This window comes from Castor canadensis, chromosome 10, assembly GCF_047511655.1.
Source record: "Castor canadensis chromosome 10, mCasCan1.hap1v2, whole genome shotgun sequence".
Taxonomy (NCBI): Eukaryota; Metazoa; Chordata; class Mammalia; order Rodentia; family Castoridae; genus Castor; species Castor canadensis.
This window is the reverse complement of record NC_133395.1, coordinates 16064360-16076804: the sequence shown is the minus strand read 5'-3', so window position 1 is coordinate 16076804 and position 12445 is coordinate 16064360. Positions and strand designations below refer to the sequence as shown.

The 12445-nt window shown below is 37.6% G+C and overlaps 1 protein-coding gene across 1 annotated transcript in view; it reads right to left on the bottom strand.

Moving 5' to 3' along the window:
- Nucleotides 1-2350: 2350 nt before the first annotated feature.
- Dct (dopachrome tautomerase) overlaps nucleotides 2351-12445 on the bottom strand; it is a 38374-nt gene continuing 28279 nt past the window's right edge. The window contains exons 7-8 of the mRNA XM_020188110.2: nucleotides 10594-10795; nucleotides 2351-6126 (exon numbers count right to left, since the gene is read on the bottom strand). Of these exons, the coding sequence (XP_020043699.1) occupies nucleotides 5954-6126; nucleotides 10594-10795 (375 nt within the window). The 3' untranslated portion in view covers nucleotides 2351-5953. The remainder of the gene's footprint in view (nucleotides 6127-10593; nucleotides 10796-12445) is intronic.

Below are 12445 nucleotides of genomic sequence, written 5' to 3'. Positions count from 1 at the left end.
GTGTGTTTGCCAAGAATAAAAGAGTTTTTGTCCAGCAGCCTAAAATGTTTCCCCCCAACTTTTATGGCTTTTTGTCCAGCATTTAACATTTCTACAGAGATGAAAAATAATGAGGTGAAACTTTTTCCTTCTTAAAAGGTTTATCTATTCTGATTTCTGAATATACGGCAAATCTTCCAGCATTTTCCCCTCTCTAGCTAGACAGGCAACCATAGTAGAGGAAAAGAGCTAAGGAACTACCTTGTGCAATTTTCTAATCAAACACAAGAGGGCAGGTTTTGCTTTAATGTAAGCCTAATTCCATCTGCTAATAATCAAGATGATCATTGTGCTAATTGCAAATTCAGAAAACACTCAGTGACATCCAAAGGGCATGATAATCAGGGTGAGGAACTTTGACATGAAATCTCTATTACTTTAATAGTGAAGGCCTAGCTCAAGCTTCTCTGCATAGCATTATTTACAACGCAGAAGAATTACACTTGGGAGGTGTCGTGATAGTTTCAGTGTATGTTTATAAACCACCACAGTAGACAATGTCTAAAGGAAAGAAAGACCAAATTCAGTTATATTATATCCAAGAAGTCTGACCTGAATTAAAGTGGCAAATAACACTAGAGGATTAATGCTTTCTACCCAGTAGATTTGATCTTGGGAGCAGCCAGGCCTTGGGAAGGAACCTTATATTTTTGTTTTAGAAAACTTTAATATGTTCTAGAGCTGACAGTTTTCTTGTGTATTGTTTTCAAGATTTCATTTAACTGCCTGACAAAGCATAATTACATTCACAGGGGTTATTTTCACGTTGAACGACTCGAAAGTCAAAATACAGTCAGCATTCCATATCTGATTCAACTAAGGAGAGAAAATATTCAAGGAAAAAATTGCACCTGTACCAAACATGCACGACCTTCTTTTCTGTCTGTATTAATATACTATTTATACAGCATTTACATTGGGTTAGGTATTATCAATAACCTAGAGAAAATTGAAAATCTACAGGAGAATGTGAGTAGTTTATATGCAAACGCTCATTTTATGTAAGGTATTTGATCATGCTTGGATTTGGCTATCCTAAGAGCTGAGGAGAGGCTGAGGGGAGAGGGTCCTGGAACTAATTCCCCACAAATACCCAGGCACAACTGTCCTAAGTCATCTTTGAAGAGTTTTCCAAAGCGATGCTGCCTGGGTCCATCAGCATGAGAGAGGCACTGGTTTGCAAGAGTAAATAATTTGCCTTCAAACCTCCCTCCACTGAACAAGGCTAGGCTATCAAACCATGGAGGACCCTAAAATGACATGTGTGAGGACTTAAGTAAAAGAGAGGTGGAAGTCTAGATTTTTTATCCTAGCCCCTATCAATGCAGGAATTAAGGCTTGCCATTGGTGGGAAGATTAATACAAAAAGAAAATATGGCTGAAGTGTGTTAGGTTGCATGGAGTAAAATTCACCCAACAGGTACAATTCAAAATCTGAAGGATGGGTTGTTGTTAATTTCATGAAAGGGATATAAGATTCCCTAGTGTGCTTTACCCAGTACATGCAAAACACATTAGAGGCCCTGAATGGAAGTTCTACTTTGAGATTGGTTTATTCATTCCTTCATTCCTTCATTCATTCAAAAATATTTATAGAGTACTCAGGCACTGTAGAAATAAGAAGATTTCAACCTCGGGTTTTACTATTCCATTGAAGAATGCAGGTGCCTTCCACTGGGGGGAACCCAGATTTTTTTATGCCTTTACTTTTTTGGTTTTTTTAATATTTTTTTTTTGCTTTTTGTTTTTATCTTTTATGCATTCATATCAATTAACCACCAATATTTTCTGAGTACCTAAGGTGAAGTAGTGGATGTATCACCTGACCTCTAGCTTCAAGTCTAGATGTGAAAGCGAACACTGCACACTGCACTTCATTGGCTCTAACTTCGTTCTGGAAGTCTCCAACAGGTTAGCTGACCATAAAGGGTTTGGGAGATCCTTAAGGATCCTTGACCTTGAAGGCTTACCTAGAGGATCAGCATGTTAGCTCCTATGTATCCCTCCTCCCTGTCAGTAACTTAAAGAGGCCACCCCACCCTAAGATCAGTCATTATACCATGAGGATATCAAAAGAAACTCTTCACTTGGAGAAAGGCTTTGCTTTCCCTTTCTGCCTGTACAGTGGAGATCCAGGAAGCAGCAAGTGCTTAGAAACCCTATGAAGAAGTAGAATGTCTATGAACTAATTTTCAGAAGTGAAGTAGTTATTGTATATTTTAAATATATATGTATCCCAGTATATGTAAGCTGAGTGCCCAAAAAGTGGAAAATAATGTACACAAATTAAAAAACAATGATCCCCCAAAGATGAACAATAATCAGTGAAATATTTATTACTTTACTTTTTAATAAGTTTTCTATTGCCTGTTAATGTAAGATGAAAATTATTCATTAGAAGGATTACAATTAACAATGTTAAATGCCAAGCAAGATACAAATTAGTGTTGAATTTTGAATTTAAAAGAGACTTGAACTCACAAACGAAAGAACTTGCTAGATTTTACTTTACTTCTGAATAATGTCAGTTTATTTTTAAAAAGCATTTCTATTGAGGACATAATTCATATACATAGTTTTTCTAATACTGAGGATATAAGCATATAAAGTGGTCTGTTCATTTTCTTTAGGGTTGAATTTTTTCCCTATCATTGGGAAGTATAGCCCTGCAATACTCAGTGACATTTTCTTGAGTTTATTTGCATACCATTTAATGTAAATAAATATCAACTTTTTATTCTGTAACTTTATCCCACCTTGGAGTTGTTAAAAAGGCACCCTTAATTGATTTATTATAAGGTTACAAAATGCTAGAGAATTTTATTCTGCTTATATGAACTATGAAATTAGAAAACTATTTCTGTTAGGAAGGCATTATAAAACATAATATTTATAAAAAGTTACACAGACTATAGATAAAAATAGCTAAGTATAAATAATTACTATCACATCTACCTCAGATCTTGCTTTAACCAAATCTTATGAGAATATCATGTATGAAAATTCTGAAATACTGAAAGATAAGCTAAAGGTGGTTATTTGCTTTATAGAATTATTCATAATAGTTTACCTATAAAAAAGTTATTTCCTCTGCTGGTTTAACATATAATTGATTCATATATAACTTCTCAGGAGCATAGCTGCTATGCACAATTATATCTTCATTTTAATATATACCTGTTTTCTTTTACGAACAGGATGTAAAAACTTGTCTCCTGAGATCAGAGCATAAACCTTCAGAGAGGATCATGTGAATGATACATGCCTGCCTTTTCCAAAATACTATTAATGGCGGGAATTGAGATCTATGGCTAAAATGCCCAGGTGGGCTTCACTGCATGGAGGAAACTGGATTATCTTGGCTTTTGTTGCTGAACTTACTCTCAGGCACACCTGTAATTTATGAGACTTGAACTTGAATTCAGTTCCAACTGAGCATTGTCCATTTTTCTGGGTTTAGCAGGCCATTCCAAGAAATAATATTGGCTCTTGGAAAATTGTTCACCCTCCTGGACCCCCATAGAGAGAAGGCAGCTCCAGAGTCCTCTGAACACCATTCTTTTCCCACATCCATTCCAGCAAGGAGGGACAGAAGCAAATAGACACAGGAGCTCCCCTCTAGAAGTTCAACCTCACTCCTGATGCACAGATGTTGGATACAGGCAGGTGAAATTTGCCTTTAAATCTCAATAACTTTTAACTTTTCAGAAGAGGGGACCATCATGATAAGTCTAAACATTATAGTAAAGGTCATCTCATTCTTATTTCTCATGATCTGATACTTACCAGAACATAACTATTTAATTCCAAGTTGTCGTATTTTGAAGATATGGTTTGCTTTCAAATGACAAGATTAGTTGATTACCATGCATAAGTAACTATCTGTACAGCGCAACATTAATGAGTTTAAAGCCAACTCTTAAAGTAAGCCAAATGCGTTATAGGGAATAGTTTTTCATATGAAGCTACCAAGTACAGGAATTGGTTCAGGATCAACCAAATGAGGCCTCAGAGTAATGAGACTCTAATTGTTATAGGAAGAAGGAAAAGCATGAGAGGATACTTCCCAAATTCCACACAACTCGCAGGCACTTGAGATCCACCATGGAAGCATTTTGAGGGGTCTCACAAAAAAGGAGTCTCACAAGGTGATTGAGCAAGGATTTATATTAGTAAAACAAGGTAAAGTATGAAAAATAGGAAAAGGAAGCAAAAACAACTCCTGCTTCACCTGCAGGAGATGGAAGCAAAGAAGACTCAAAATGGTGGTTCTTGTCAGTATTTATCTGGGGACTCCATCCTGAATTCTTATCTAGGCATGCAGTCATATTACAGAGAAACCCCTAATCATTTTGCTAAATTTCCAAGCTTTGAGACAATGGGTTTAGAGTAGGTCTATTACCCAAACATGGAGACTTCCATTTCCCACACATCTTCTGTCTCTACCTATTTAAAGAGTTTGCAGCTTCTTAACATCTGGAGAAGGCAGACCTGCCCTTTACGACTCCCTATTCAAGGAGATTATAACTTAACATCTAAAAGGGAAGGGAGGTGGTGAGAGAAAGCTTGCTATTTTAGGCTTCATTTCCTGGTTCTAACTCCTGAATCTGGTCTTTAATATTTTTGATTTCCCTGCCATCTCATCTATCTATCCTATTTCGTGATCAAATCATCTCATGTTCAGGATTGTAGTCTAACCAGCCTTCTCCAGTCAACTTTCCTTGGAAAGAGTGATTACATCCTTGAGAATAGGTTTAGAACAATGTTAATTTATTAGGAAACTCTATAATTTTATTCCTTTATGTGTTTATCACTGTAAGATCAATTTTTATCCAGCTATTAAGTCTTCTAATAGTCTACTGTAAAGAACTTCAAATTTTTAATAAATTCTATAAATTCTAACTCATAAAAGAGCTCTGGATTGATCGTTTATTCATTCTTCATCCTATATGGAAAATAAGGCCTATTTTTACCTTTAAGGCTAGAGAGGAAAAGTCAGAGAAAAGAAGAAAAAGAGGCCCAAAGAAAATGAGGAAGCTGAGTTCATAGCTAAAAGTCACCTAGTGCCTGACACTCTGCTATGGTTTGGATATGGTTTCAGTGGCCCTCAAAGATTAATGTGTTGATATTTAATCCTTATCATGAGGTATTAAGAGGAAAGAAACATAATTTAACTATGATGTATAGAGGTGGAGCCCTTGGAAAGTGATAGGGTTAGATAAGCTCATTAGGATAAAGCCCCCATGACTGGATACTGGAGGTTTTATAAGAAGAGGTAGAGAGAGACCAGACAGACACATATACACATATGCTCTCCCTAACTCTTGCCACCTGATGCTTTGTACCACCTTGGGACTTTATCAACGAGACAGCCATCATCAGATGCAGCTCCTTACCTTGCACCTACAGGAAGCCAAAATAAACCTCTCTTCTTTAAAAAGTTAGCCTGCCTCAGGTATTTTAGTATAGTGATGACCAGCTGACTAAAACACACACCCCACTTCCCCATTATGAACAAAAATATTTGGGCTTAGAAAGATTAAAACACGTAGTCTCGATCTACACTGACCTGCAAATTTAAATGGATACAGTCAGTTGATTATTCTTGTGCTTTCAGAATGGGGAAAAGACTTCATCACTATGGTAAGTTATTCTTAGATACCAAAAATTATCAGCTTTATCTTACTTTGAGGATAGAGATAGCCCCAAACACTTTAGGTTGAGTTTGTTAAGCAAACAAGCAAACCAGAAACTACAGCTAAGCATCTTCTGAATTTGAGATCATCATCACAAGCCGGCAAAGCTATGCCAAAGATATTTAACTACAGGAAGAACTGTGAGAAGTAGTTTGACTATTCTCCAGGTCAGAACCATGGCTTAGCTGGCCTTTTCTCCAGGGCAAGACATGAGTACACTAGGCATCATCTGAGTATCTTTTGTTGTTTAAATGTGTCTCCATTAGGGGTGTATATCCTTTGCGAAGCCTTCTGTATTGAAAGAAAACCAGCAGCACAAAAAGACCAACCAAAGCCACCAGTGTTCCCATAACTATTGAAAGTGTTGTGGTCCAACCTGGAGTTTCTTCAACTGAAATTAAAACAAAAGAGAAGGTGCTACAATCAGGATTTTCATCAGGTAAACACACTCAGAAAAGAAAAAACTAAACTTATTTGCCTTTCACATGCATTTTGTTAATAAAGCAAAACTACCATTGCTAGAATATGATTTTATCTTCTCTTTCCCTCACAGTTTATCATTTCCACAATAGATTTTTTGAGGAGGTTGAAATGACATCCCATTATTTAAATACAGTTTAATGCATTTTTAAAAAAATTTATACAATAAATGCTTATGTACAGAATAAATCCTCCAAGGAAGTATATAATTACTTTTGTAAGTTAGAAACTCATTTGCAAAACTGCATGCTAAAATGATAACTGGAGAATTGCTAAATATTCGATCCTTGGTAGGAAATTCTGCTAATGTCTCTCCCTTTTTTGTTGGTGATAAATGTGGGAGAAAGATCAGATTGGCTCTTCTAACAGCAGACATTCAGTAATTGTACCCACTTAAATAGTTCTGAATACAATCTGAATCTCCCACGGGATAAAGTCCAATCCTCTACTTCCATGTATTTTATAGTACTCTCTCTCAAAACTAATGAATTTCATTTTTTTCAATTTTTTATTAGGATATTTTTGTTGTATAGGGAGGAGTCATTGTAAAAATTCCAAATAAGCTTATATTGTATATTGGTTTGATTGCCCCCACCATCTCTCCTTTTTGACCCCCTTCTCACCCCACTTAAAGCAATTGCAAGAGGTTTCATTGTTCTATTCCGTATAAATATATGAAGTCCATCAACCATCTTCCCTCATTTTTATCTCCTCCAGTCATCCTCCCCACTTCCACAAGTACCCCTCCCCACACTGTATCTATTTACAGTCCTGTCTTTCATTATTATTTTATTATTAATGATAATAATAATATTAATAAATTAATATTATTATAATATTAATATAATAATAATAATTAATTATTAATTCCTAAGTCAATGTTCAAGGTGGTTTCTCAACCACTTTGAGTATACTTACTTTGGTCCATTCAACCCCTTTCATTACTCTCCCTTACTCCATCCCTCCCACCCCCCATTATTCAACAGTTTGCAATACATATCATTGTCTCTTCCACCTTCACAGATGTCATATATTTCGATATTATTGACAGTCTATCTTTCTCTATTGAATTTCATTTTAATATATTTATGCCTAGTTGACATTTCTTTAAAAACTATCATTTCCTTGACCAGTTGTTCCATCCCTTTGAATCAGTTTCTGGCTCAATACCCTACATTCATCTAAATACAGGATTATCTTTCCTGTTCTTTCCTTCAATCCCACTGAGGGCCATGGCCCATCCTGACTGGATTCCTCTGAGAGGATTTGAATCTGTTGCCTCCTGATAAGATCCAGCAGTGCCTATTGCCAGTCTCATCGGCTTAAAGCTCGGAGTTTTGTTCTGCCATTTCTTCGATGTGATATTAAAATTATTTAATTGTTTTGAGAAATTCCATGGAGGTTGTGCTGTCTCCTAGTCCTACCCACAATGCACAAGTCCTCCAATTTCTCTACTCCCCTGACATTTGTTATTTTCTTCTTTTTTGACAGTATCCACCTCAATGGGTGTGAGGTAGCATCTTACTGGGGTATCTGCCTAGCTTTTAAGAGCCTAGGTGATAAGACCTCTTACAGATCAGACATAAATTCATAGTAATCCCCTGCCGGGGCCTTTCACTAAAACCAGGTGTAGAAGCAAAGGGATATTCTTTCCAATCTCCGAAGGTTCAATAATTTGAGTCTATAAAACAAACCAACTGACAATAGGCAGATTAACAGGAGAAAAAGCATACCAATTTATTAACATAAAAGTGCCTGGGAGTCACACAAAGTATGAAACACAAAGAAGGACCATCTGGTTGAAGCTTAAATACCTTCCATATAGGAAAGAGAAAACTCAGGGGTGTAGTCAATTTTAGGAAAAGAACAAATGATTTTTAGAGAAGATTAGCAGGATCAAAGAACAGATAATAGTCTTGGGCAAAGTTCATGTGGGCTCTAAAAGTGGTGTCAGCTCCAGTCTGTTCCTGTGAGTTAATCTCCTGGAGGATGTGTGTGGCCTTCAGTGAGAAAGAGGAACCTTTAATGAAAGCCCCTTCCTGCTCTTTGCCAGGGAAAGAGGGGTGAGAGATGGCAGGGAGGGGCAGAAGAGGGTCAGAGAGACCATGGTTCTCCCTTAGTTCAAAACATTCAGCCTGCCGACATGTCACATTTTGAAAAAGTCATCTTCTGAGCCCAAACACACTTTCCTTTCCTAGCCCTCAACCAGACCACATGTACTCTTCCTTGCTCCATCCCTGTTCTGTCTCTTTCATCTTCAGTCTAAAATACTTTTTACCTATCTGACACATACCAGTCTCTTCAAGTCTAGTTCAAGACCCATCTCCTTCAAGAAACATTCCCAAGCCCTCCATTTCTCTCCCACCTTCAGTTTGAAGGGGATCAGAATAAGCCTCTCCAAAATATGTCTGTGAGCAGAAGAACTATTTTGAGCTAAAGTGATCTGAGGTCCAGCAAATGCCAAAAGAAGCCTCCCAGAACTCCCTTACCTGACTGAAAGCAGAAACTACTGAGAGATAAGAACCACTGTAAATCCCCTCCCCTGGGAAAAGTTTATGGCTACGAAGAATATGAAGCCAGCACTGAGCTGGACCAGGGCAAGCCTTGCTAAAATATCCTTTTTTGTCTCCATTACTTTTCTCTATATAGCTCCATTTCTAGAAAGCCCAAACTCTTTTTTCTTTGTTTTATCACGTCTCCTCAATTTCTTGTTCTTTTTTAAAGTGTCATATAAACTCCCAGGCCTATCTGCTTCTTTGGGACTTCATTATCTTCTAGAAAGGCTCCCATGTCACATAAAATATAATGTCAAATTAAATTTGTATACCTTTTCTCCTCTTCATCTTTCTTTTGTCAATCTACTTTACTGGGCACCAGTCAATGAACCTAAGAGCTAGAGAGAAAAAAATTTCCCCTTCCTTAGTGTTTACAGTTACATCTCCCCAGGTAAGATTGTAAACTTCATGATCAAACCAATGGTAACCATGAATTTGTACCGTCTAATGAGTTAACTCCTTATGAATTAACTTACTATGGGCATATTAGCTACACCATTATTTGATTGTAACCAAAGACAGGAAAGCAGGTCAGGATGACATTCCAAATTCTTTAATATTATGATGTTTAATCCCAGAGCAAAGAGAAAGAAGTTTAAGAAAGATATCCTCAGCTAACCCAAAGAAAGGAAACTTCAAAGCAGAAAGAAAAACTAGAAGTAACAGAAACACAGCTAGAAGGAAAAACAGGGGTCGGAGACCAGTGCGTGAAGACTCTGAGGTTATGGAAAGAGGGAAGGAAGTCACAAATCATGCTGCTTACTTTGTAGAATGAGATTAGGGACGATGTCACAGACTCAAAGAGGAAAACCCACCAGCAGACTGACTGTGTATTATTCAGCTCCTTGATATTTTTTTGTTTTACCTTTTCTTTCTCAAACTGCCCTAAGATTTTTCAAATGGCATGGGAAGCTATATTGGGGCTTGAACAAAAAAGAAAAACATGTGCCCCCTTACATACACTGATCAAAATATCCTCCCCTATTTTAAATAAAGTGGGAAGAGTTAATAAAAGATGGGCAACTTTAAAACATGACTTAGAAAACGTTAATTTAAAAACATACACACAAAGCCCCAAGGAGCCCAGTCTGTTGGCGGGCCATTGTCAACCCTCGTAAACCTACCCATGCAAGGGTGGTACCATGTAGGCTGATTGAAGATGACTGATTCAGTTACAAAGTAATGTAAGGGTGTAAAACAACAACAATCTGTCTGTATTCAAAAGTGTGATGATGTAAAACTTCTTTGTGAAGTTTTTAACATCCATTTCATCTTTTAAAATATTGCCTTATATCATTACTTACCACAATTACTGAGATTTTGGGGCTCCCTTTGAGTTTTGTGCTAGAGGGACATCCTATATTTATCTCACCATAATTCCAGCCCTGCCTTCAGATAAGGATCTCTAAGGCCTGCTAGTTTCTTCCATATGGGACTCATTCATTTCTACTTTATCAGTTATACATTTCAATACCCATAGAGCAGTTTCCCATGAACACTGTTAATTCAGATACAATTGTCAAATCAGGAAAGGAGTATCTCACCATAGTCCTCTGTGGGATAAAGTGTCTTAAAAACTTGCAGTTTTCTAAGACAAGAGTCTGCCAACCGGTCCCTTTCTGATGTTTAATTGGTAGTTTAATGGCTCATTTTATTAAATATATATATTCTAAAAAATAGCCAATAAACTTAACTAGACCTGAATGCTTCAATTAAAGGTCTTGGTTTACATAAAAAAGAAAAGAAGTAAGATCCTTTAGAAGCTTACTTCTAAAGCTTGAATGAGACCAGTGAGTCACCCATTTAGAAGCTGTGTTGGTTACCTGGCAGATCAATGGCATAACTGTAGCCAAGTTGGTCTGCGGTTAAGAAGAGTTCCTCGTTAGTCACCGGAGGGAAGAAAGGAACCATGTTGTACATTCTATTGTGACCGATGGGTGCCAGCTCCTGAGGCCAGGAATCTGCAGGAGGATTATTTCTTTTCATCCACTCATCAAAGATGGCATCAGTAAAGGAATGAAGGACCTGCAAGACAGTTGAACGTGGAATTTGATACTGATTGTTCTGTTTCAATTAACCATTCTGACTGGCACTTTCTTTATAATGGAATGGAGTTCTTCACACGGTTTGCTGCTATATATCTAAATTAATCTTTTTTTTTTCCTCCAGAACTGGGGTTTGAACTCAGTTGAACTCAAAACCTCAAAGTTTCTAGGCAAGCACTGTACCACTTGGGCCATGCCACTAGCCCTTTGCTTTTAGTTTGTTTTTCAGAATCTCATGCTTTGCTCAGGCCAGCCTTATACAATGATCTTCCCACCTCCAGAGTAGCTAGGACCACAGGCATGTGCCACCATGCCTAGCTTGTTTTTAAGATAGTGTCATGCTAACTTTTGCCCAAGATGGATTTGACCCATGATCCTCCTGCTCCCAATCTAATCTTGATGACATATGCACTGGCATTTTTGATGAAGTGACCAAAGATTTATATATCTCTCTCCAAACAGAATTGAAAACCTCTTTGCCAACTGACCATGTTAAAGCTCATGTTGTGGATTTCAGATTGGTTTGGGAATATTTGAGGCCTTCAGCATGTGTGCATTTATTAATGTCAGAAAAGGAAATCTCCAAAATGGGTTTTCAGGTTTGTCTCATCAGGAACACCCGTTTTCCTACTCATTTTGTAACCCTCTCACTTGAATTCTTGGTGTTATGCCAGCAATAGAAAATGTAAAAATGTCATAATGCACAGAGTGTTCATTTTTATTTTCTCAAAGAAGCTGTTAAAGTCCTCTTCAAATACACATTTTAAATTATCACCAGCACAAACAAGCTCCTCATGCATGGCCCTGATTCTGCAACAGAGTTCTGCCTAGAGATAACTCTTTCTAGCCTAGACTGCAAGTTTACGAGTTCAAGGACGCCTGCTTTTCTTTCCTGCTATGTCCCAGGCTTTGTTACTTCATATCACCATATAAGAAGTCCTACTGTCTCAAGGCAGCCATGTTAATCAGAAGCCCAAACCAATCCAGGCAGAGAGACCACACAGAGAAACACTGAGACGTCAAGAAAAGAGCACAATAACTGCCCAGACCACATCTACTCCAATACCCACCACCACTGAAGTGCAATTGTACTGAGAGACCCTGAGCCAGAACTGCCCAAAAATTGTAAGAAAGGCAGTGAGAAACCATGAGAAATGAAATGAAACGATCACTGATGGCTCAAGTCACTAAGTGCTGGGATGATCTCTTAAGCAGGAATCGATAACCACAACAAAGGGAAAAGATCTGAATAGAGTCTGACAGGCTCCCGCTTACCCCAGCAGGTATAGGGAAAGCAGTTTCCTTATCCCAAGGTGAGGGCAGAGGTGTTGGGAGGAGGGATGAGATTTGAGATGAGAAGAACACAGATCATGACCTGATGACCAGAGAAAGGACTACAAACATCAACAGCGGACACCAGCACGTCAGTGGGAAGATGGAGACGGTAATATTTATAAATCACCTAACACAGTCCCTTTCCTTTAAGGAATGTTTAGTAAGTGGTTACTATTGCTGTGACTATATGGCCAGTACTATTTTTATTTTAACTTGGGACAAGAAGTTAAGGAAGAAGAATGAATTCATATTTTACAAGTATGTAGGGACTACTATACCTCTGAAATGATATTCT